This window comes from Anthonomus grandis, chromosome 17 (genome assembly GCF_022605725.1).
Source record: "Anthonomus grandis grandis chromosome 17, icAntGran1.3, whole genome shotgun sequence".
Lineage (NCBI taxonomy): Eukaryota > Metazoa > Arthropoda > Insecta > Coleoptera > Curculionidae > Anthonomus > Anthonomus grandis.
The window spans coordinates 13,593,933-13,619,875 of record NC_065562.1 but is presented as its reverse complement, the minus strand read 5'-3'; the positions used below and the strand labels follow the sequence as shown (position 1 = coordinate 13,619,875).

General features: G+C 27.7%; 1 protein-coding gene across 1 annotated transcript; it reads left to right on the top strand.

Moving 5' to 3' along the window:
* The first annotated feature begins 258 nt into the window (after positions 1–258).
* LOC126746227 (homeobox protein slou-like) lies at positions 259–12,021 on the top strand. Its single transcript, XM_050454381.1, has 2 exons — positions 259–797; positions 10,923–12,021. Exons 1-2 carry the CDS (start codon positions 329–331, stop codon positions 11,438–11,440), a joined length of 987 nt encoding a protein of 328 aa, XP_050310338.1. The 5' UTR covers positions 259–328; the 3' UTR covers positions 11,441–12,021.
* The last annotated feature ends 13,922 nt before the right edge of the window (positions 12,022–25,943 follow it).

Genomic DNA, 25,943 nt, shown 5'->3' with positions numbered 1-25,943 from the left:
AATTGTTCCATCATCATACACTCCAAAGTGCCTTTGTGCCTCCGCTACTAATTTCCCGGTGACTCCTTCCGTTATTACAAATCATATTCATAATTACAAAGCAAATAGACCCCATCCGCAGGCACCGCCCGTAGATTAGTAAACGGACCAATCGGGATTTTACCGGCGGCCAATCGTGCTGCCGCACGCGAATTGGTCCAACCTCTTATCCTGGGACGCAGCATCCATTCTGTACGCGTTCTAGCTTCGGGCGAAGAAGAGCTGCTTAAACTCCTAAACACAACGTCAGCGACGGTTAATTTGGTTACTATGCCCTAGTGTTTACAAAATGACTATGCTCATCATGGAACGATTAGTGTCTCCTAGTGTACTCGCGGAAAAACACTATCTGGACCAGAAGAATCATCATTCGGAGGACTCGCGCGACATGGAGATGTGCGAGGAGGAGGAGGAGGACTTGAACGTGGACGTGGAGAACGACGAGGGTTCCACCCTGTGTCCAGTTGACTTGACGCGACGGGACAAGTTCAGTTTTTGTGACTTTAAACAGGAACCAGTGAAACCGTCGGATAACAGTGATATTTGTAGTGATAACAGCCGGTCACCGATAAGGGAAAGTCCGAGTCCGTCGGTGGTGGTGTCACACCCGCAGAGACGGTTGGCGTTTTCGGTGGAGAACATTTTGGACCCTAATAAGTTTACCGGGAGGCACCAGGGGGTGTTTAGTGACGGGATTTGCTGCTGGAAGCCCTTGGAGACTTCCAGGGATTCGGCTGACTATGAAGGAAGTGATACAGGTAGGTTCGAGTAACTAAATTCTTTTTTTAATTAGTGCATAACTTTATTGTGTCTGAGGCACGTTATTTTAATTGTTTTTCTCTTAGTTTTTAAAAAGTGTCTAAGTTTTTGTAAAATAGTGTGTTGCTATTAGGCTCAATTTAGGCAGTTTTCTCCAAAAATACTATGGTTTTAAGGATTTTCAGAATTTTCAAAAGATTAACAAATTTCTAGAGTCATGAAAAAGTTTTTAACTTAAACGTCTTAATATGTAATAAAATTTAGAGTGTTAAACTGATTATATCATGTATAAAAATAACTTTAGTAATACAAAAATATTCCAGGAATGTTATATTAGGCTATTTAGAACATTTTAGGAATATCTTTAGAGCTCTCAAAAGGATATTCTAGATATATCGCAAGCAAAACTTGTATCACTAAAACATGCTTTTTTAAGATGCTCTATCTAAATTTTTATCCAAGATATTCTTTTAAATGGATAATTATTATTAATTAACAAAATCGCTCTTTTTTTAGATAAAATATTTTTTGTAGTTTAACGTCATTGTTTTTATTTTGTATGGAAGATTTGGTAGATTTTTCTACCTTTTAAGATTTAAATTTAATTATTTGTTCACTTAAAATTAATTTATTTTAAATTATTTCTAAAAGCGACGACAAAAAATTCAATCAACACTTAATTTTTTAAATATAATTAAATCGTTAAAATTAAAAACAAAATATTCGTAAATAATATTTAAATATCAAGGCTTTACATCTAATTTTAACATGTTTCCTCGACATACAACTTGTAGCTTTTCAAACATCATTTAGTTACGTTGCAATTCATTCGTAGAATAATTAGCTTTATTTTGTTATTTTTCTAGTACAAAAAATATGCTTATGCAGTCACAGTATAGTAAATGAATATTTATTGCGTTGCATGTAAATTAAGGTTATTTGAGGTTCTTCTTTCTTTTTATTGAAGAAGTTTCATATTCACACACATTATGACTCTATGATAATTTTGAGAAACGGTTTATCATTGCTTAATAGTTATCGTATTATTTATGGAATTATTTCTCCCTACAGTTTAATATAATCCCCTGTTTTTTTATAAAATTATTTTTTTATTTTAATAGGTATTTTGTTCATGAAATATCTTGACTCTAAATAAATATAATAAAGTTTTTTTTAAATATAAGTAAGATTTATAGTGGATCAGATTTGCTCGCTTAAAATTTAATTACTTACTATTCTTTGTCATCATCATTATTTTAAAAATTAATGTATATCCATAATTAAGATTAAAATATTTGAAGCTTGTTTAATCCTCAAATTTTTATTTTTTATTAAAATATATTTACAAATAATTACAAAAAAATAGAGTTTTATTATTTAAAGTATTCTAATAGAGAACTTTAATTTAATTTTTTTTGTTAATTCTCTAAATATGTTCCCAAAAATCAAGATATTTTTTTAAACGACAATGTTTTTTCCATAAAAATTAATTATTTAGTATTTTTCTAGTTTAATTAAAAAAAAATATTTACATAAATTTAATTTTTCTTAATATATAAGGAAACTTTAATATACTTTTTAATTTTTTTACGATTTAAAGTAATTTTTTTATTTATATAAATCAAATTTATTTAGAATTATTTGTGAAACTCACCAAAAAAAAAATTAAATCAACCTTTACGTAACTAACATTAAAATATTTTAAAACTGAAATTTTATTACTTGCATTTTCTATCGAAATTTTTTGTAGAAATTTGTTTAATTTAAAAAATTATTAAAATGTTAAAAATTAAAACAAGATACTCATAAATGACATTTAAATATCTTACAGTTTTATCTCATATGTATTTAGAACTAAAATTTAAAATGTAAATTCTTAGTAAAATAATTAATATAACATAACACAATAAAGATTCGACTATCTAATTTTTATTAAATTCTTTTTATTTATTAAATTGATTCTGTTAATTATCTTTAAAAGAGGGTTTAAAAAAATCTATTTTTTTACATTTTGTTTCTATTTCATTTTTTGATTTTTTTTTATTTAAAATTTTTGAATTTACAATTTTCATAATATTGTTAGTATAAATTCATGGGCCTACAACTTCCTTTATTATGAAATTGTGTTATTGTCTGATTAGTTCTTTAAAAACTTAATTTTCTTTTTAACCAATATTTTTCAATTAATTTTTGCTAGGAACTCAGGAAAAAATTTAAATTTCAAGGGAAAATAATCGGGAATGTATGTATAACTTAACTGCATGCGATTGTCTTTTCATAAATTTAGATTTTGACTATAAAGGGACGTCTATTCACTTTCTCTCAAAGACTACATTTCATAATAGAAATTACCTTTTTATGATATTGAAAATAACAGTTAATTCCCGTCCACAATCACCACAGATCATTAAGGGCTTCATAAGAAAAATTTAAAATAATTATATATTTTTTTGTTATATACCTAAATATATACTCAAAGAAAAATTTACAATAAAAAAAATTGTTTTTTTTTATCAGAAGAATTAAATTTGCTAATATTTTAGTTTAATTTTTAAATATTTTAGTGTTTTTAATTTGTATGAAAAGTGAAATAATTATTTTCATCATATTATACTTAAAGGGAAAAATGTATTATTAAAAAGTGTTCATAAGATACACACTTGTATTTTTATTTTCTGGTAATAAATGATTTTGATTTGATAAGTTTACAGAGTTACTAAATGCATAACTTAATTGTATGATTGCTTTGACACTAAAAACAAAATTTCACCTATAGTTTTAACATCCTATATGATATCTCCAACTAAAAACCATATTTTTATGAGACTGAAAACGACCCTTATTTCCCCCCAACAAACACCACATATATACACTACGAAGGAAAAATAAAAAACCTTAACGATCCAATTAATAGATCCGTTCCGGGCATTAGGCTAACAATCGAGAAAATAATGGCAAACCGGGTGCCTCTTTATGTGTTTAGCAAGTGTAACCGATCAATTTAAGGGGGACAGATTATGCTAGTAACGATACATCAATGTTATACGAAGAGGGTGGTGGTAGTCTTAGGGACAAACTTCCCTAATTTTTCGCTTCGTTGCTTGATGACGTCCGTCGGGTTCATATTTTCCCTTTTGATATGCGTTCAAGATTCGATGCGGATTAATTGGAATAAAAAAATGGGGATAATTAGGGGTGTATACAGGGTGTTTGGTAAAAGAGTTTTGTCATGGTGATTGTCTAAGAACCAATATTATTTATATTCAAATTTTTTTGTTTAAAATCAAAAATTATTAATAGGTTTGTGTCAAATCCTTTCTGGTTATACCTAAAATAGATAATTTTATTGTAAAAATTGAAAAAAAAATTATAATATAATATAATTAAATAATATATTTCATATAAATTTAATTTTTTAAATCACATACATAATTGGACTTTTTTAAAATAAATTTTAGGTTTTTAAGGTTTCAATTTTGGATTATATTTAAAAATATGAATATTTGGTTAAAAATATATTATAAATTTTAAACTTTATGAAAAGTTTTGTGTAATGATTTTTTCTTGCTTTTTTAATGATTGATGATGATATTTTAAGAGATTTTTTATTGTATTTCAATTTTGATAAATAAACTTGCCTCAGAAACTGTAATTTTGTATACATTTTAAATTATGATTCGCTTTTAGCAAAAGACTTTTTGCAATATAAGGAAATAAAAATCAAAATTCCAATATCTAAAAAAATCTTAATTTTTTTAAACATATTTTTGCAAATTCATAGAAATATTGGAATTATAAAAAAATTGTTTAATATTTTATTAGTTTGTTAATATTATAGTTAATTTTTGAGTCAAACTTTTTAATTTTTAATAATTTTTTTCCTTATTTTTGTCTATTTTCATTAAAGATATAAGGTTTTTGATTCGCTAGTGTTTACTGTTAAAAAAATATTAATGATAAACAAATATGAGTAGTAATATTTTTTCTTGGCTTCTCTATGGAAAATGAGGACTTTTAAGATTTTATTTTCTTATCAACATTTTAATACGTTGTATATTTTTTTGTTATACATTTTTATTGTCTTTATTTTTAACACATGGTGTCCCAAATTTTAAGTATAAATGATAAAACAACGACTAAAAAGTATGCTGTTAAAAATAATAATTAAATTAATAAAATCATAATTTTTCATGTAATTTTTGGCACCCTATATCCTTTTAAACAATAGACAAGAGACAAATATTGATTAATTACAACAAAATTTGATAAGTATCAAATAATATCAAATAATAATAAATAAACGCTGCAATACTATAAAGTAGTAGCCCTTAAAAAAAAAAGAAATTATAATTAAAAAACAAAATAATAAATGAAAATACCACTATTAAATGTTTAATAAAAGTATGTGATTAAGGAAGTAGAGACGCCGCAATTCATATATTTTGATATAGTGTAAAAGGAATTTCTTATTAGAATTTTTTGAAATATAGTTTTAAAAGTATGCATCCTTTAAACTCTTTATTTTTTATATAATTTCATTGGTAAGACTAATGGGCTGTTTGCAACTTTGGTAGTTTATATTTAGTAAAGTCCAACTTTAGATTAACTCTTAGCTGAGGCTGAGTTTCTCTAGATAGAGAATAACCCTAAAGTTGACTTAAAAATAGGCAAATAAGCAAATGGCATAATTTGCAAATCTAGAAACAGAATTTTACAAGGTTTAAATAAAATAGTCATTATTTTTTCTGTGAAAATCTCATTATTCTTCAGTTATCTGATTTAGGTATATCCTGTATTATGACTTAACGTTTTATGTATTCACTATGGTATTAATTTAAAGTGATAATTTATAAAGGTGAATAGTAATTAACAATTAATATGACGTTTTGTCTTTTTGTCACCATCAGCACTTTTTTTTCTTATTGGTGCTATTTTAAGGATAAAAATTATGAAGATCTTATGGAAAAAAAACCAAAAGTAATTTTTTGCCTAGTTTAATGAGCATCATGTTTGGCAGAATACTACAACCGACTAATGAATATAAATAGAATAAAATATTCCTATAATATTATTATTCTCATAAAATTTTTTTATAAATGTGAAAATATATAATTTTTATATTGGGATTAATCGGTATCCTAATTAATACGAAATAAATTGAAACCTGATTTTTTCAGTTCAATAGGTTCTTATAATATTTTTTGTTTCTGTTTTATTAACATTTTTTGCATGCTAAAAAAAACATGATGAAAACCTAATTCGCTTATTATTTTTTTAAGATGCATAACTTAATTGCGTATGACAAGCATTTTATTTAACGGTGATTTTTATGTAGAACAAGTAAATATGTACTTAAAATTATAAGAACATAATTCAATTTTTAACTGGTTTTACTGGTTTTTTACCCTAAATCCTCAGAATCAACATGATCATTTAATAAATAATTACTCATTACCATATTTTATAAGGATTTTTTCAAAAAACAAATAGTGACTAGTAATATTGTCTATTTTTTACATCCTTTGAATTTTTGGACTAACCGAAATATTTTTGTTATAATTTAACATGCCTTAATTTAATTTATTAAAAAATAGAACTTTATTAATTAAGAACAGTATTAACTGAGATATTAAGGGACAAATGCGAGTAAGTACTTTTAGGCCTAATTTGCATCATGGCAAACTTCCAAAAGCTGTATCTCGAAAGGGATCATCCTCAGAAAAAAATTATTTTTACTAATTTTGTAGACCTGATTAAAAACTACAACCTTGGAAATAGGCCTTAATATAATATTTCATATTAGCACTAACTAAAATATTAAGGGTTAAGGTTGAGTGAGCAGTTATAAGCCTAATTTGCATTGAAGCAAATTTCAAGAAGCTGTATTTTAAAAAGTATCATCCTTACAAAAAAAATATTTCTAATAATTTGGACAGGCCTTATTGAAAACTACATCTTTGAAAATAATCCTTAGTGTTATCAGATTAGTAGTAACTGAGATATTAAGGGACAAGGGTGAGTGAGCAATTTAATTTACATTGAAGATTGCATGTCAAAAAGTATCATTCTTACAAGAAAAATCATACTTACTAATTTTGTATACAGTCACGGATAATTTTTTGAAAAAAGACACTGGACTTGGCACTTAATAATAATAAGTAGACTGATTTTGAGTTATATATTTAAAGTGCATTGAGAAGACACTCAGCATTCAAAAAAATTAAACCTAGTTTATTGCAAAAAAATATCTTTATTTAATGCCCGCATATATAAAATTGTAGACAATACATATAAGTATAAACTAATTAACTATAAAAATAAAATTACTAGTTATTAGGTAAAAACCTCTTAGAGAGACAAATTTACAATAACTTCCACATCATATAAGTATAAAAATTAATTATTTTAACAAATTGAATAATAGGAATTTTTATTTTTTGAGAAACCACCCTTGGAAGGTCAAATTTTTTCACAAAAAACCATTTAGTAAAAAAAGTGATTTTTCTGGACCGAAAGTAAGAATATTTAAATAAATTAATCAATTAAATATATAAATTACAAAATAAGTTGAAACCTTTTTTTTTGTTGTTTAAGAAATTTTTATAATATTATTTGTTTCGGTTTTCTTAATATTTCCGACAATTTTTTTGACTCCAAAATTGGCCTCCAAAATGCCAAATGTAGGGTATATAGTGAGCATATTAAGAAACCATTGGAACTATCATAATTTTCTTCAAAAGTTTGGATTTATAAAAGGGTATGTATTTTTTACTACAAAAATATTTACGCTACACGAAATTTTATGAAATTTTTAAAAAATGGTTATTATGCTTAACCTAATTTTATTTAAATGCAAATATTAGTACAATTTCAAATACAAATTGCAGAAAAGTGCTGCAAGGAGAAGAACGAAAGCACAACCAGCCAATTAATTAAGTTCACAGCTCGCTAACGTGCCCAAGAGCCAATTACGAAAAGACGAAGAACACGACGCTATCTCCTTGGAATTGAAATTTTCCTTTTTTTCTCTTTGGCAATTATGCACTTATTATTGGAATATTCTGTAACTAATAAATAAAAAATTTGCTAAAATAGGTTTTTATTTAAAAAGCCTACAAAAAATTACTATTTAAAAATAACCTAAAGCATTTTAGTTCTATGGGCATTTCCTACTTAAAATTTGATGGAAGAAACATGCTAAGCATAGAGCTTTTTTTTAATAAAGTAATTAATAAAATATTATTAATTCAAGTGATATTTCAATGAATTAAAGGGTAGTTTCCAATGTTACGCCCCTGGTCAAAAATCCTCCCTCTCTAGCAAACACTATCATTCCCGGAGTATATTGTTTTCGCGGTTTTCGCAGGCAAATGAATGCGGTTAACACGGTGTCACGTGGTATTGATTTCGCGGTCCGTAATCATTTGGGCCCGATTAGAGCTTGAGCGGAAAATAAGCGAGAGCGAACAAGGGATGGAGCGAGAAAGATTAGAGAGTACATTATTACCATGCATTTTAAAATTATCTTTATTTTTATCCTAAAGTGAAGAATAATGAGAAAAAGGAGAACTCATTATTAGAATGTAAAGCTTATCACTTAATAGGACAAAATTAAGCAATATAAAATTTTAATTCAAACTCAAGACGCTAAAAGAAATTTTTAAACTAAAAGCCATTTAATGCCAAATGGCTTTACCTTAAATATGCAATAAGGAAGATACTTTCTTAGAAGGAAGTAAAATGCTCATCTTAGACAATTCATTATATTGAAGTCAAAAATGTATTTATATAAGTGGAAAGATATTTGGAATATAAAATACCTCTTTATAATAATCCTATTATAACACTTTTGAATTAGACGCATATTACTTAATATATAAATTGACATTTTTTTAACCTTATATTAACATTGGTACATCATTATGATGAGATTCTCAATAAGGGTATGCGTAATCTTGGTTTTGTTTTGCGTAACTCTAATAAATTGTCTGTCTTTTATTTCAAGATGGTCAACTGTTAAATTGTTTATTCTGGGCTTGAATATGCTTCATCTGTATGGTCACCTCTTTATTCTAACCGTGTGGAAGCAATTGAAGCCGTTCAAAAAGCATTTCTTCTTTTCTTAGCCTTCAAGGCTAATATGAACATTTTCCAGAATTTTTAGAAGATAATAGAGGATATCTAAAGCAAGCAGGACTCGATCAGATTTACTCATATGTTATAAAATATTAAATAAAATTTATTATTACCCTGACATTTTTAAAACTACCATTCAATGACAATAATAGATGTCAGAATCTTATGTTTCGTTTTCCTTTTCATCATGCTAATTACGGATACTTTTCTCCAATCACCAGAATGAGAGCATTTAATGAGCTTCGTATTGACCCCTGGTATGTAAGTCTATTAATTCATTTTATTAAGACTTGAAAAATGTAAAGTAGTGAAATTTTCTGTAGGGTTAAGTTTTATGTTTTTGAATTTTTTGTTTTTTATTTTTGCTATAGTTTTGTGCATTTTCAGATTCTTAAGTTATTATTACATTCTTTGCCACTCATTATTATTATTATAATTATTATTATTATTTTTACAGCCAGTTACGGCTCGCACTCCCTCTAAGGGGAAGGGAATCATTTACTTATCCCAGATACCTCCGATATCAAAAGGATTAAGCTCTGTGGTCTGTGGGGGCCTTTTCGGTGCTCTTAAGTGACCTGAAATGTAGAGTTATCTCCTAAAAAAGAGAGTATAAATAGAGTTATCTCCTAATTAAATTTTGTAATATTTGTAAAATTATTATTATTATTATGTATTATGACATATTACAGATAATTTTATATAATTCTTACCAAATAAACAATAAACAAGTCACGTGTGACGTAATAAGCTTGCCAGCCGTATATATTTTCAGCGCGGTGAACTGACTATATAAATTTAAATTTCCCGCTTCCCGATTCTGCTATTAACTAATGACATACTGTTATGTGTTTATAGTTTTAATTTGTTTATTATCATTTAGTTGTAATATTTGACTTAAAATAATTTAACGTCAGTATTTTGTACTGTACTTTGGATTCAATCATATCAGCTTATTTTACCCGGTTTAGTTACCTTTTTAATTTTTTTAATTATATTTTACCTTAATTGTTTTCTTATGGGAATCTTCTAAAAACAGTTTTTTTTTGCACCTTTGAGTCAAGTAGACGACGCCGATTTTTCTCCAAACTAAGTCAACTTTAAACAATAATTTTTAAACCAAAATCACTTATCGCCTCCGAATAAAGTACTTAGCAATTCGGGTAATTAAATATAGTAATTAATAATAAAAACATTTCTTGAGTTAAAATTTGTTCACACTATATCTATAATTATTTATAATATTACCCTATATTGATAATATCAATATATAAAATTATATAATTTTCGAATATTAAGGATGGAATATACCGAACGATTTTTTCCCATGATAAAATATATAACACAAAGTGACAAATATTTTATTTATATCATTATTAAACAAAATAAGCCTGTTATAAATTGTAAACTCTATAAAATTAAATGCAGTTAGTGAAGATAAAATTTCTATACATGATATTAAATTATATTTTTCATTTTGCAAATAGCCTCTTTTAAACATACTGAATATTTGCATCTTCAGTACCACCATATCTCATATACCTATAAATGATATTTCAACTAATCTGGATTAAAAAGTAATACCTTTCGTTGGACTTTTAGATTTTAATAAGGCTTTTGATTAAGGTTGTGTTAGTTTTTAGCCAAACTAACATATTTTGAATTATCTAAGAATGCAATTAGTTTTTTTAAATCGTATCTTAAAAACCAAGTATATTCATATGTGTATATTCCTTCTTTTCCCTTTATATGTATCAAATATGCATAGTCTAAAATACGCAAATGACTCTCAGATATACGTTTCTTTTTCTCCGTAAGTCATGTTTGGTTAGTTGATATGAATTTAAATTGGTCTTTATAAGTAGGTGTCCAAAAACACCAATTATTAATCCGTTTAAATTTTTATTAAAATCTTTGTGCTAACCATAAAAAACTAACTCTTTATACACCTATACATTCGATTTTTCACTTTTTCCTATTTCTTCCAGGTAAAGACCATCAATCGGACGACGACGACGATATCCGAAGTGACATCAGCAGTACGGACGACCTAAAAGACCCCAACTCCAAAAAGAAAAAATCCTCCGACTCAAAATCGCAAAACACCGGAAAACCGAGACGTGCCCGTACCGCCTTCACCTACGAGCAACTGGTGGCTCTGGAAAATAAATTCAAGACCACCAGGTACCTAAGCGTCTGCGAACGCCTAAATTTAGCACTCAGCCTCAGCCTGACTGAAACCCAAGTGAAAATCTGGTTCCAAAATCGTAGAACCAAGTGGAAAAAGCAGAACCCTGGTATGGACGTGAACAGTCCAACGGTACCACCTCCAAGCGTGGGAGGCGGCGGAGGTTTTCCAGGATTTCCTGGACACCATACGCATTCTGGGTTACTGTATTCACATCATGTTCCTTACGGTGGGGTGTACCCTCTACAGGCGGCTAGCACCGGGGGTTACACCCCGTATTTTCATTTAGCGAACCACGGACACAGTTTAGGGTCGTGAAAGTGAGTGTAAATGGGTTGTAAATTTGTAAGATGTTTTGTAAATTTGATAGACTTAAGGGAGTTTTGAGTGGTGGTAATAAATGGTATGAGAAGGATTATGGTAGCTGAGAAATTTAATAAAAAAGCATCAAGTCTTCTCTTACCAAAAGCTTACCATTCGCTTCTTCTAGCATAGTAACCTGAACTTGAGTAAGTTCTTATAATAGTACCAAAAAAAGATGGAAAATTATTGTGATAAAAGAAAAAATAGTTGAATGCTTGTATAAAGTACCAAATCCCTTCCCCCTGTTTGCGCCCACTCAATGTTAATTTAGTATGCATTTAATCAGCCTTAATTTATGACCAAATAAGTCACTTTTATAGTAAAAAAATTTATTTCAATCAAAAAGGACTGAGCAGGTACTTTAATTTAAGTGAGCTGACCGTTCTTCGCTGTTAGCCCGACAAGCAGTAATTAAAATCCATATGATGTAATTTATAATATTATTTAAATATGTCTTTATGAGTATTATAGTAAGACTTTACAATTATTGTAAATATATATATTAATATGTATAGATAAAACAGTACTCAATAATTCACTGGAGTTTTATTTTGAAAAACATTTTCAGTCCTTCGGAATCTAGAAAATGCCCAATGATGCTAAAGGGATTTGCCTTTGGATTTATTGCAATCAGATCCACTGGAATAAGCGTTTTTGTATGACCTGAGTAGTCTTCACAAACCATAGTCGCAGCATCTAGTTTACTTTCCCGTAAAATTTATTTAAATTAGATCATAAATTCAATTACTATGAAAAACTGGATTCAAATATCAAAAAAGGTCATTTTACTGACTTTAGTTTCCTGGCTTTAAGGAGCGTTACAGCATATCAACAGCCTTACTTAATGTTACTAATGACAATATTATAATAGCAATTAATTAAAATGTGTCAGACTTATCTGTTTGTCTTGACTATTCTAGGGCTTTTATACATGACCTACTATATATAAAATTAAAATATATAGGCTGATGATACCAAGCATTTCCATTACTTTTATACTGAGGCTCCTGATTTAGCTAAATAATGATCTAAATTTAATTTGCAATAAAATTGAAATTATTAATATCTATAATTTGAAATTAACCCTGAACAGGGAAAGTTTTTGCTACTTCGTATTTTACAAAAAAAATCAAAGTAGAATTAGAGGAGATTTTTAATTTAAATTTGGTTGATAAGAATTTACCATTTACAAAATGTGTAAGGAATTTGGGGTTATTATATCTGGATGTTCAGCTTAGATTATATTATATCCGGATGTTTAAGGGAGTATATTAGAACAATATTATGAAAAAACCTATTTAAGGATGAAAATGTTAAATGCAAATTGTCACATCTTTAATTTTAACATAAAAACAAAAATATGTCACTTATTAATTTTACGTATTTTAAATTAGTATAATATTGTATACTGTCTTTATTTTGATTTGTTGTAAAAACATCGTCAGTATGTTTGTTGTCGATTCAATTTTAAATTAAGGAAATATGACCATGTCTCTGACTCTAGTCTCCGTCCGATTTTGCCAATTTTAACTTAAGATCTACCTTTGACTTGTATCATGTAGTGTTGTTATCTGCTTCTTTTTTCTTTCTTTTTATTAGTGAATGCACAAGTGGATCTATCTGATGACTCCTAATATAGGCGAAACACGTGTAAATCTTTGACTTTTATTTTAATAAATTTGAGGCCTGTGACTTAGAGTTTATTTGTTTTATTACTATTTAATTTTTCGCCTTACTATGTTCCGCCACAGGACTGCCCTTTTTTACTTATATGTCTGTTGAAATATTTCCTTATAGTTACACTAATATTTTTCTAATCAAGACGTTGTTTATTAACTTATATACAAAATATAAATGAAATTTTTTTTTGATAAAAAATATTCCAAAGTTTAAATAATTTAAAGAAGGTTTGATGATAACTTAATGAAAATTTGACTTTTTTACAAGCTTTTTTATTTATTTTAATGAGACACAGATTTCCAGAATTTTGAAAAAAAAATTATTATAAAAAAAATTACAAAATACCTATTTTATTAAATAATTAGTAAAGACAAACATTTAATATATATATACGAGTTTTTCGATTAATAAATTTGGGCATTTTTTTCAGGACTTTTAAAATAAGTATAAAATAATTATATTTAAAAAAAAATTAATTGTAAAATGCTCATTACTCAAAAATTAGTAAAGGTACATATTTAAAAACTTATATATAGATGATATGCTTTAATATTTGATTGGACTCCCACTTCACGATTAAAAAAAATATATAGAAAAACAATTTTATTTAAAAAAGTAGTTCGTTTTTCTTAAAAAGACCTCTTATAGAAACTCAGATTATAATCTAAGACCATTGACTTTGTGTCCATCCAATTTCATAATTTTATTGATAAATTTGATCAATGATATTGATGGCTAATACATATAAAGTTTTACATGCAAATTAACTCTCATAAAAGATCGAAAAAATTGGTGTTGAATAATAAAAAGGAATTTAAAATGAATTTTTGTGTTTGGAATGTACACATTTATTGCAATAGAATGGTTTAGAAAACCTGGAATAAAATGGAAAGTAGCTCCAAAAGTGTTGAATATATAAGAAATAACTGAAAAACCCAAGGCTTACAAGATAGGAAATTCGTAATTCAAAAAAATAAAGGAAATGGCTTAAGACTCTATGAATACGCGTTTATTATTGTGTCAAATGCCCTTTCAAGAATAAAACCTTTTTTTCACTTATAGATTCGGTCTGTTGATTCCTCCATTGCGACTCCTGGAATAAATTAAGCATAATTTCAACTGCCTTGTCTTCAAATACTAAAAATAACTTTAAAATTTCTTCAAATGTTTGTAATGAATTAGAAGAGGACACCAAATAACTCTTATATATAAAAAATTAATTGAAAAGCTCAAGACTAATAGAAGTATCCGTACAAACCAGAAGGGGATAAACGTAAAATGCCTGAATGACATAAAAAATTAGTCCAGAGTTTTGCTTTCCAAAAAAAAATATTAGAGTAAGTAAAACTTAAAAGTTTTTTTTCTGTAGCTTTTAGCCTGACTCCTACTCTGGAAAAAATTGGCTCACGCTACCAACGTAACAGAGCAGAACTAAACTAAATCGAGAACGTATTATTCGTATATACATATACTATACACTCAAGAACGGATCCGGATAGTCTCATTGCGCGTATAATAGAGCCGGAGCTGTTTGTGGAGTTTAACCGCCGCCTCGAGCAGGAGCCGGGGCGAGAATTAGCATTTTGGAGCTCCTCCGTCGGAATTGATTATTTAAATTTAATATGGGGATAAAGCGAAGTCAATTATCTGGAGGGCCGCGTATAGAGGTGCCTCTTGTACCCTTTAATTGGTTTCCTTTACTGCGAATCCGATGTGATCGAGTATCGGGATTCTGTCGGGAAATTGAAAAGTTAAGAGGTTCGATTGGGTTTACCGGGCTGACGGGATACATTAACGTGAAATAAAAATTTATAAAGCGGCAACATAAGCTTAGTTTTCCTTTAGTTGAGTACCTTTAGTATAAATTAGGCCAGCAGTACTTAACTTTCATTACCAGAATTCAATGGAATCAGTAGGTAAGTCTAAAGCCCACGTAAAAGAAATTATGAATTGCCTTAAATTTAAATTTACTATAAAAATAGTATTTAAATTTTCCAAAGAGTGGCATAAAAATATAACTTGAATTGTCTGAAAAGTTTTAAACTATATTTGCAACTCTATGAAAAAAGTTCAAAAGAAATATTAAAAACCGATTTTTTTTCAAAAATTAACTTTTGCATTTGTCCAGGCAATTAAGGTCTAATTTTATTATTTTTAGTAAAATGTTTAAACATTTCATTAATTGATTGAATTCATGAAATTATTAATTTAATTTCCTGTAGTATATAAGAAATTAGTTGAAATGGCTGAAAACATCAAAAATTAATTTTACTGGCTAAAGCAACTTTCAGAAATAAAAATAGAAGAAAAAATAAACCCTTAATAAAAATGATCTGTGCTTATATATAAGAATTTAAATTAAAAATTATAAAATAAAATAAAATTTTAATTCTTTTCTAGGTAATTAAAAACACAAATTAATTTTTCCAAATTAGTCAAGTCAGACTTAAATATTTCATAAATAAATGGAAAAGTTCTTGAAATCTCATTTTATAGCCTGGTAAATATAGGAAAATAAGGGCCACTCCCTGGAAAAAGCCTAAAAATCATCAACTACCTGAAACACAAATTATATTAAGAATTTTATAAATTAAGAGATCTGAAGTAGTCTAAGAAATAAAATTAATTTTATTAATTACTTGTGTTTTTTTTTTAAGCTTATACAAACAAATTTGGCTTACACAATGATTTATATGCCTTTAAAAAAAACAACATAAAGAAGCTGAATTGCTATTTATTAGTTATTCGGTGATTTTAATATACCACACTATGTTAATTACAATATTATAGGATCTCAAGATAAGCTTTGTGCAACATTGCATAATTCCTTTTTAAGTATATAAGTTCTTCATAAGTTCTTTGAACCTTAAACAGAGCAATTATATACAAAATTGTAGCAATAGAATTCTTGATTTTATTATTAATAATAATGAGAACTCCATGGTACAAAAGTCATTTTATTCAATATTTTTGGATAAAGACGCCCATCATCCTGCTTTTGTAGTTTTTTTTGAAATATTGCCAATTCATAAATTCTTAACGAAAAGCAGAAATTAACCTACAGAAGGCATATAAAACTTTAAAAGGATTAATTTTATCCCTTTATACAGTGAATCTACATACCTTCATTGGTCATCTTTGGATACTTCATTACCTGTTGAAAATGGATTTAAAGCTTTTTATGATATAATTTTTCAAACACTGGACAACTTGGTACCAAGATATTAAGTTATTCCTAAGAGAAATTATCCACCGTAGTTTTCATCAAATATTATAAAAGTTAAAAATGGATATTACAAAAAATATGGTAAGATTGATGATTTAGATGCTTAAAAGTTGATGTTAAAAAGATATCTCAAAAGCGTATTTTTTTTATATAGTGCATATTGAAAATAATATTGTAAATAACCCCAATAAATTTGGGAATTTTGGAGCACAAAAAAAGGCAAAGTGCCTCTAAAAATGTGTATTGCTCTGAAATACCAATTTTTAATACTACTGAAATATTATACTCGTTTACTTTCATAGAACTTTTTTTAAGACAAAATCCTAATATTGATAGCAATGAATTTGTAAATAATACTAATATTAAAAAAAAAATTTAAATAATAAAAACTGTTTATAACAGAAAAAGTAAATATTTTGAAATATCGCAATACTCGAATTTTGAAAATGTTAAAGTTATTTACGTCAAATTTTTTTATTTTTGTAAAATGCATTAGAAAATATTTAAAAATAATTACAACAAGTCAAGTCAGATAATAATTCTTTTATGAACTGCCTATTTTAAAAAATATATATATTTTAACTGCCTAGAAAATATCCGGAAAATAGCAACTGCATATATGAAAATTTTGAAATGATTTGAGTTTATTTTAACCTAGAGTTATTAATTGTAAAAGCTGTGAATAACATTAACAGTCACTATTTTAGCCACGTCCCAATTATTCATTAATCTTTTGACAATTTTTTAATCTTTCCAAGCAATCTACGTTAAATTTTAATATTTATACTAATAGACTATGAAAATATGTAAAAAGAATTATCGGCATGGGAAATATAAGAAATAGGTATAACTTTACTTTATTAAATTTTTGAAGAAAATCTCAAAACAAAATAAACTGCATAAGAAAAAAACTAACAAAAAAATGCAAAATTATTTTATAAAATATATGAAATTGTTTTATAAAATAATAACTTATAAAAGAATATTATTTCATTCTTCAATTTAATTAAAAATTTATAAAGAATTTAAATCTATTTAATTCCACAATAGTCTCCTAATGATTTAAAATGCAAGTGCAATTTAGTGCACAACTTAAATGGATATGACAAACCTTTGCCTAAAATATTTTAATTACAATATTTGGCTCTGTAAAAGGTCATGTATATTGTGCCATCTGTAGTTCAACTTCTTTAGAAAGTCTTAATGGAAGAAAGACACTTGAGCATTTGCATGGGTACTGAAATAAAGACAAAATAGCATGACCTATTTGTAGTTGAGTCCTACTATCCCAAAACTCATACCTTTTTTCGATTGACGTTACAATTCTCCATCAATTAAATCCTCGTCTTATCATTTGGTGTCTCCAAACAACCTAAATAAGGGAATTTTACAAAAATATTATGCAAAACTTAAACTTAAGGCCTAATGAAAAGGTGTCCTAAACTAAAATTATGCAAAATTATTGAAGTTTATTAAAATTTTGATGTAAATTAAGAATGATTAAGATGGTTTTAATTTTTTTAATGAGTATTTACAAGCATATTTCAACATTTTTAGGCAAGGATTTAATCATTCTCAAGAGTGCCTCGAAAGCATAAGAAATAAGGGTCACTCCCTGGAAAAGGCTGAAAAGTTATTTAAGCTACCTGAAGCATAAATTAAAATTTTTAATTTGTTTACTAATAAATTACTTTTATTATTATTTTACTAATTAAATAATAACGTACTAATATTCAGGTTGTAAAATTGATTTCTGCAAATAGCTAAAGGCATATTTTAATGTTCCAGGCAATTTAAAATAGATATTAAGTACGAAAACTATCTAGATTTTTATTATTTTAACTGTCTGGTATAAAGCCATCATAAAAAGTCAGCATTTTGGCAACGTTACGATTATTGTTCGAATTTTTACAATTTAATTAAATAACGTTAAATAATAAAGTTTTATAAAATAAAAACAAAAGTTTTAATTTTTCCAGGCAAGTCAAATTTCATTATTATCTAAAAAAAAGTGTAAAAGAATATAAAACTCATATATTATATTCCAAAAATCAGTTAGCTATAAACCTAAAAAAAATCAATTAGTTCACAATAATCTTTTAATTATTAAAAATGCAAATGCAATCGTACATATCTGCTACTAGTCTATCTATTACTAGTCTAACATATTAAACTTCCCTAAATACAATAATACCAAGGCAACATTTTTTAATACAAAAAAACCAACCAAAATAATAATTTTTTATTCAATATAACAGATCATGACTCTAAACAAATAACGCAATTTAATTATTTCAAAAACCTTGTAAAAATCCTAAGGTACGCAAAGGCAAAGGTCTATTTAATATATTATAGATCAAACCTAAAAATCTAAAATTGGCAAGAATTATATAGGATGTTAATAAAACTACAAATCATTTATTAAATATTGTAAAATCGTGTGTGAAACGTAGAGTACAAGAAAAATTTATAAAGTGTCCAAAAGGTAGATGCAATCCTTTAAAAGGATGGTAGATGATCTAATTTCGAACATATTATATATGTGGTCAAACATGTACAGGAGAAAATTTAGTGAAACTATTGTATTTTTATTGAATAAATAACATTAAAATAGCATAACTTTAATAGATATGACAATCGTTTGCCTAAGTTAATTTAATTTTTTTAAATAATGTGGTCATGACGGATTGTCTTTATAAAAGTCCACTTATGATATGACATTTGTACGTTATTGAAAGCCTTTAAAAGGTCCTAAGAAAGAAAAGAAAAAAAATGCACATTTGCATAGACACTAAAATAAAGACAAAATGGCATAACCTATTTGTACTCGACTCCCATTAACCTAAAACCGATCCCTTTTCTCGATTTACGTTACAATTCTCTATCAATTAAATCCTCATCCCATCAATTTCAATCGTTGTCCCCAAAATCTCCCTTTAGCTCCAACGGGAAAACACAAAAAGCTTCATTAAATCGGCGTATCCCTAATAATCGAAAACAATCACCGTCTTTAAGATAAGTAGCGAATAAAAAGCGTCGGATAAGCCCCGTCCTCGTCCCTTATCGTTCTCGCCCCGTATCGCCGTCTCGTTCTTGCACATTATAACGGCCCCGAGTTTATCCTAATAGGATTTCCTAGTAGTTGATTACCATTTCAATAGAGGGATTTGTCATTTTCAATTAAAGTTGAGTCCCTGCAGCGGCATCTATCTCTCCCAGTTAGCCGGGGCTTTTAGCGAAGACCGAGAGCCCGGAGGGCGCTGCCGACTGCGACGATCCAGAAAGTGGACGGTGATGCTCCAGATTTTTTTTTTGTATTTTCATGTTTGTTTCCTGTTTCGAGATTTTGAACGGGGGATGGGGTTGGTTTGGGCACATTTGCATCTGTGACATTTCTCGTGTAGAAAAGAGGGGGTCAAGCATCCCAGTGAGAAATAATTAATTATATTATTTTTAGATTATAAGCCTATGGAATTCAATTTTAATATATTATATAATTTTCTTTTTGGGATTAAGTCTGGAACATAGCACCGATCGTTTCGGTTTTTTTCGGCCAAACTCTCGAAGCAGCACGAAAACTCTGCTACTAGAAAAAATTATTTTACGAGTAACTACGAGTTTTAACGGCTTTAATTAAAATAATTTTGTCTGTCTTATAAAGAACCCTATTTTATAACAAAATTTTGTAGATAACTCTGTAAAAGCTTAATAAAATATTTGGTAAAGAGGATTGATAAAATAAAGTTATATAACTAGATTGTATTAAGCAAAATTTTTTATTTAGTCGCTTAAGAATTATTTCAAAACATATCTATAAAATAGATATAGAATCTTTTTATAAAGGTTTAAGTAGTAAGTTGTACTAGATAAACGAAGACTTTTTTATCAAAGAAATTACTCTCTGTGACTTTATAGTTATAATGATTTTATATAATATTTATAATTTTATGAATTATTTAATATTTATGTAACAAGTATGTAAGATGATCTTTTTTTATGAATAGGAAATTTATCCTATGAATAAAAAAGGGGATTTTTACACATGTGCAACATACAAAATTTTTTCTACTACCAAAGAAAATATTAAACAAAATCAAAAATACCAAATTACTTTACGCACTATTTCGTTAAAAGTGAAAATGTACACATCCTGGGAAGTGTGTAAAGTGAGTCCTTTACGCACGCTAGTAAAAAAACTTTTTCTTGATCCAATACCTAGAAGTTTGTTTGATAATCAAATCTTTAGGATCTTTTCTAACTTTAAGATCCAGACTTTAATTTTATTTTATGTTTTATTTCAGGTACTTGAAGACATTTTTTATTCTATTTCATCCATTTAGATTTATTTTAATTTGCATTTTGGTTTTCTATATTTAAAGCAATTTTCTAATTCATTTTAAATTGTTAAACTTTTAAAGTCATCAGATCATATATATTCTTGGCAATTTAAGCCATTTGGATATTTTTTCTTGATATATACAATCTTTTTTTTCAAGGCAATTGCTTTTTATATATGTTAAGTAAATTTTAATTTTATTTCAAAAATTTCGATTAATTGTGTGTTTTGACCTAGTTTTCTATATAAAGTCGTTTTCACATTTCTTCTTGGTATTTGCAATATTTCCTCGAAAACAATTTGAATTTCTAAGATTTAAAGATGTGAAGAAATTTCTTTAAAATAACTCATCAATCATTCCAGACATTTAAAGCAATTTTGAATTTTCTTCTTTATATTTAAAATGTTTCATTTAATGCAATTGCTCAAACATTTCTTAAAACTTCCTTATATTTGAAGACATTTCTTAAAAGAATTATTTATATATTCCAGGCATTTAAAATCATTTTGAAGTTTTTTTTTTGTATTTGCAATCCTGCATTCCAGGCAATTACTTTCATGTTTTCCTCTTTCTAGATAATATGTAGAGATGTTATTTTTCTATGTATTCCAGAAATTTGGAAGCAAATTTGAAATTCATTTTGAGTTGTTGGGCTTTAAAAGCAAATTATTACATATAGAGGAATTTCAAGCTATTTTGACGTTTCTTCTTCGTATTTGCAATATTTCATTCAAAGCAATTGAAATCATGGTTTGTCCTTTCCAGATGTATGGAGGCATTTTCTTATTTATTCGAAGCATTTTAAACTTTTATATATTTTATAGACTTTATATATTTCAGGCATTTAAAGCCAAGTTGACATTCGTTTTCGGTATTTGCAATATTTCTTTGGTATTTGAAATTATTTACATTCTTTGCTTTAAAGCAATTGCTTTTCTATTTGCCAGTTTTCATAATTCTAGGTATGTAAAGTAATTTCTTATATATTGCAGCTCTCTGGAGTCATTTTCCCATTTTATTTTTGGAATTTTAGTTAATTCCATGTTTTTTCCTAATTTCCCAATTAAAGCCACTTTGAAATTTTTTCTTCAAGGCAATTTAAACTGCGGTTTTTTTTCCAGATGTGTGAATGTATTATTTATTCCAGGTATTTGAAATAATTGTTGAAGTCTCCTTTAACGTTTCAAATAATTTCTTTGAAGAACTGTCTTTCATATTCGAGGCATTTGAAGCCATTTTAACATTTTCACTTTGTATTTTCAATCCTGTTTTCTTCTTTCTAGATATGTGAGGTAATATTTTATTTATTCCAGACAGTGTAATTTTTTATTGTATTGTAGGGACTTGGATTCATTTTATATGTGTTCCTAGTTTCTCATTTAAAGCCACTTTGAAATCTAATCTGACTTGTTGGATTTTTAAAGCGATTTCGTATATAAAGTCCAGGCATTTTAAGCTATTTTAATGCTTCTTTTTGGTGTTTGCAATTTTAATTCGCGGCAACTAATATGATAGTTTCTTGTTTTTTAATTCCCTTTTTCCCCTATTTTCTTTATATATTTCAGGCTTCTGAAGACATTTTTAGTTTTTTTTTTATTTTAGTTTTTTATTTGAAGCCGGTTTTACATTTCTTCTTTGTATTTGCAATTTTTCTTTCATTACAATTGAAATTATGGATTTTCTTTCTAAATGTGTGAAATATTTTCTTATATATTTCAGGCATTTAAAGTAATTTTATAGCTTTTCTTCTTATTGGTAATCTTGATGTAAGATGTGCATTTAATTTACAATTATTTTTTAGGCTTATGGAGTAATTCTTTATTTATTCTAGGCACTTGAAGGTATTGTTAAAATCTCCTTGTAGCTAAATCAATTTGCTTGAATCAGATCATGAACTGTTGGCTTATAGTCTCTTTAATAAAGAAGTCAAAGTTTATTTTAAGTTCAATATTCAGCTTTTTTCCATAATTCAATTTAACTTCTATTTCATTCAGTTTCCACGGAAATCCACTTTAGGAATAATTTTTAGTTTTATTCCATGCATTTTAAGTTTCTTTATGGTTTCATATTTGAAGTTGTTTTGAAATTTTAGGTTATTGGGACTTATTGTGTTGTCCCTAGATATTCTAGTTTTATTACGTCATTTTTTATTTTATTCCAGAAACTTAAAACCCTTTTTTATGCTCCAGACTTCTAGAGTAGTTTAGAATTTTAAAGTAACATTTTAAAGCTATTTTGACATTTCTTCCTGGACTGACTTTTTCATTCCTTTAACTAGAATCATCGTTTAATTTTAGGTAATTTTTGATATGAAAAATTCTGAATTTTTAATATTTTCTTATTATAGGAATTAAGAGTTATTTTTAAACTTATTCCTGTTAATTTTCAAGCCATTCCTCCAAGACAAAAAGGATCTCTAAACTAAAGAAGATAAATTGATGCCTGCCTTTTCTTTTTATCGCAAATTTGCCATCGTAAGAAACTGTTATTTCCAAAACGATCATATCGATCATCATCAAAAATTAAACACCATACACAGCGTGTCCAATCTAATCCTAATAACGTGTTAGATCGTCCTCGCGACCCGACAAAGGCATTCGACACCCTCCGGTTCATAAATTACGTCGCACGACACCCGGGAGACCGTGCAGAACGATTCTGTTACATTATGGCGTTATTAGCGCCCCTAATGGGCTCTATTTATATTATAATTGAGGAATTTTAAATGAGGACCTTGCACGATTTTCGCACTTTATGGGCCAGAACGATTTTCGGTCAGCAAAGCCTAGGGAGGGCGAGGACAAAAGGTTTTTCGACAGATTGTGGCTATTGTAGAATAAATCATGTATTAAGAGTATCAACTCACCCGATAAGATGAACCATATTTTAAAACTGAAGAGTATTTAAAGAACTGTTTTTTTTTTTAATAATTTGCCTACCCCTGTATATTACTTAACTGATTTTGAGCCCTATCTAATTCGTTATTAATTAAGATCGTTAAGTGCATCCCCCGTAATAAGCGATCACCCGATCCTAACTGGAAATGACACAATAAGATCTCTGTCACGGATCGTCGGACTTAAATGATGTTTTTGGTTGGATGCGCCTTTGCCCATCCGAAAGAAAATAACGATATTCGCAGGTGCGTCAAATCAAAGTAAAAACCCCTTTTTTGAGGGTTGAAAATACAGGTGGATTGTACCAGGGGTAGATTATACTAAAACAGATAACACATATAAATATGAATGGATTTATAATCTATAAATATGCGTGTATAGGTTTTTAAACAAAAAATTAGTAGTTTTTTTTTTAATGTCCCCGGTTGTAGTAGTAAAAATGTAAAAAAAAAACTAAAAATTAATCAAATTGTGCTTTTTTTTTTATTAAAAGGAATGCAAATTTTCTTTTTATAAGCGTTCTATGTCTATATGACTCGAAATAAATAAAAATTCTGGAACGCAGCAGCAAAACTCTTCAGATTGGGTTTACCCGCGTAAACTTGCATGGATATACGTTAATGTAGATAGGTGGCGTGATCAAATGACCATAATAATATTTTATTAAGGGGTAATTTATATCTAATATTTTTTCATATATTTTTGTGTAACAAATAATTAACAATAAACGTTTAATATTGTATAGGACGCTCGAATTAACATCATTGGTTGCTTGAAATGTAGCGTTTTTATAAATTAAAATATATACAGTGTGTTTAAAATTATGTACGGTGTCTATCGCTGGAATTTTTAATGTCAAGGGTCAAATATCTTTGTACCGTTTTATATCATCCACGTCAAACTGAAAATGCAAAAAGTTCGTGGCCTTTTTTAATGATTATCTTGATCAGGTTAGTGCGTTTGAGGGTGTCAACATTATTGTAGGAGACTTTAATTTTGATTTACTTAAACCTTCGTTTTATAGTGAAAAATTAATATATTGATAAAATCTTCCATATACTCAAATGGTTTTTCTCAAATTGTTGGCTTCCCTATTCGTATTACAGATAGAAGTCAGACATTAATTGATTATATTGTGACTAGTAATGCGAATTTGCCATTTAAGGTTCATTTAATACCCAAGATAAGTGATCACTGTACATCCTGCACTGAAAATAAATGAAAACCGTGATGTGATTATTAATCGCAGGTGTATGAAGAGCTTCAATGTAAATCAAGTCCATGATTATCTTTATGATACTGAATGGACAAATAATAGTGCGGACGTGAATATTTTTGTTGATAGTATCTCAAATATATTAAATTCTATGTGCCCAAATAAAACCATTAAAGAACAGAAATATTTGCACAAAGATTGGATTACTTTTGATATCTGTGAGAGAATTAATGTAAGAGATAATACAACATATAATTGTAGAAAAAGATGGTGGAGTATGGAGGGTATACAACAAAAAAAATACGAAACTTAATTATTAATCAAATTAAAAATGAAAAAGATAAATATTTTAGAGAAGTTATTGATGAAAATAAAAAAAATCCGCGTGAAATGTAGAAAAACCTAAAAAAGTTACTTCCTGGAAAAAATATTTTATTACCAAACGAAATTAAATTTAATGACCAAATAATTTAAAATTAATCACAAATTGCAACGAAGTTGAATAAATATTTTATAAATAGTATTATTGATATTATCAATAGTATTCCAAACTAGTCTCTCTCTTATGACACCTTTGACAATTCCCCTAATATTCAATATCCGGAGTTTTCAAATTTTAAAGCAATATCCCTAGCTGAATTAAAGATAATTCTGAAAAACATGAAGAATGTCGGAGGCGGAGAAAATGGAATTTAAAAAAAGAGTTTGTGTGACGTATGTAGTGTGGCTGGAAATCAACTTTTAAATATAGTAAATACATCACCCTCAGGCAGAGTGTTTCCAGAGGCTTGGAAAGGGTCAATAATAATCCCTGTACCAAAAGTACAAAATACTATTTTTTACAATGAGTTTAGACCGATAAATACTGTGGAGGTTGATGAGAAAGTGCTAGAACTTGCCGTGAAAGAACAACTAAAAGAATACTGCAATTCTAACGATATTTTCGTGATAAATCAATAATCAGGTTTTCGTGAGTGTCACTCATGTGAATCTGCTGTAATTAATATATACGATATCTCCTTGAAAGAACTGGATAAGGGCAACTTTGTTCTGGCTATATTTCTCGATTTTAAGAGAGCATTTGAGACTGTAAATAGAGCTG

What these genes read in the sequence shown, in the direction of transcription:
- LOC126746227 (XM_050454381.1), top strand. Translation starts at nt 329, where the DNA reads ATGACTATGCTCATCATGGAACGATTAGTGTCTCCTAGTGTACTCGCG. An exon ending in CTATGAAGGAAGTGATACAG is followed by an intron (nt 798 to 10,922) that starts GTAGGTTCGAGT and finishes TATTTCTTCCAG; the next exon opens with GTAAAGACCATCAATCGGAC.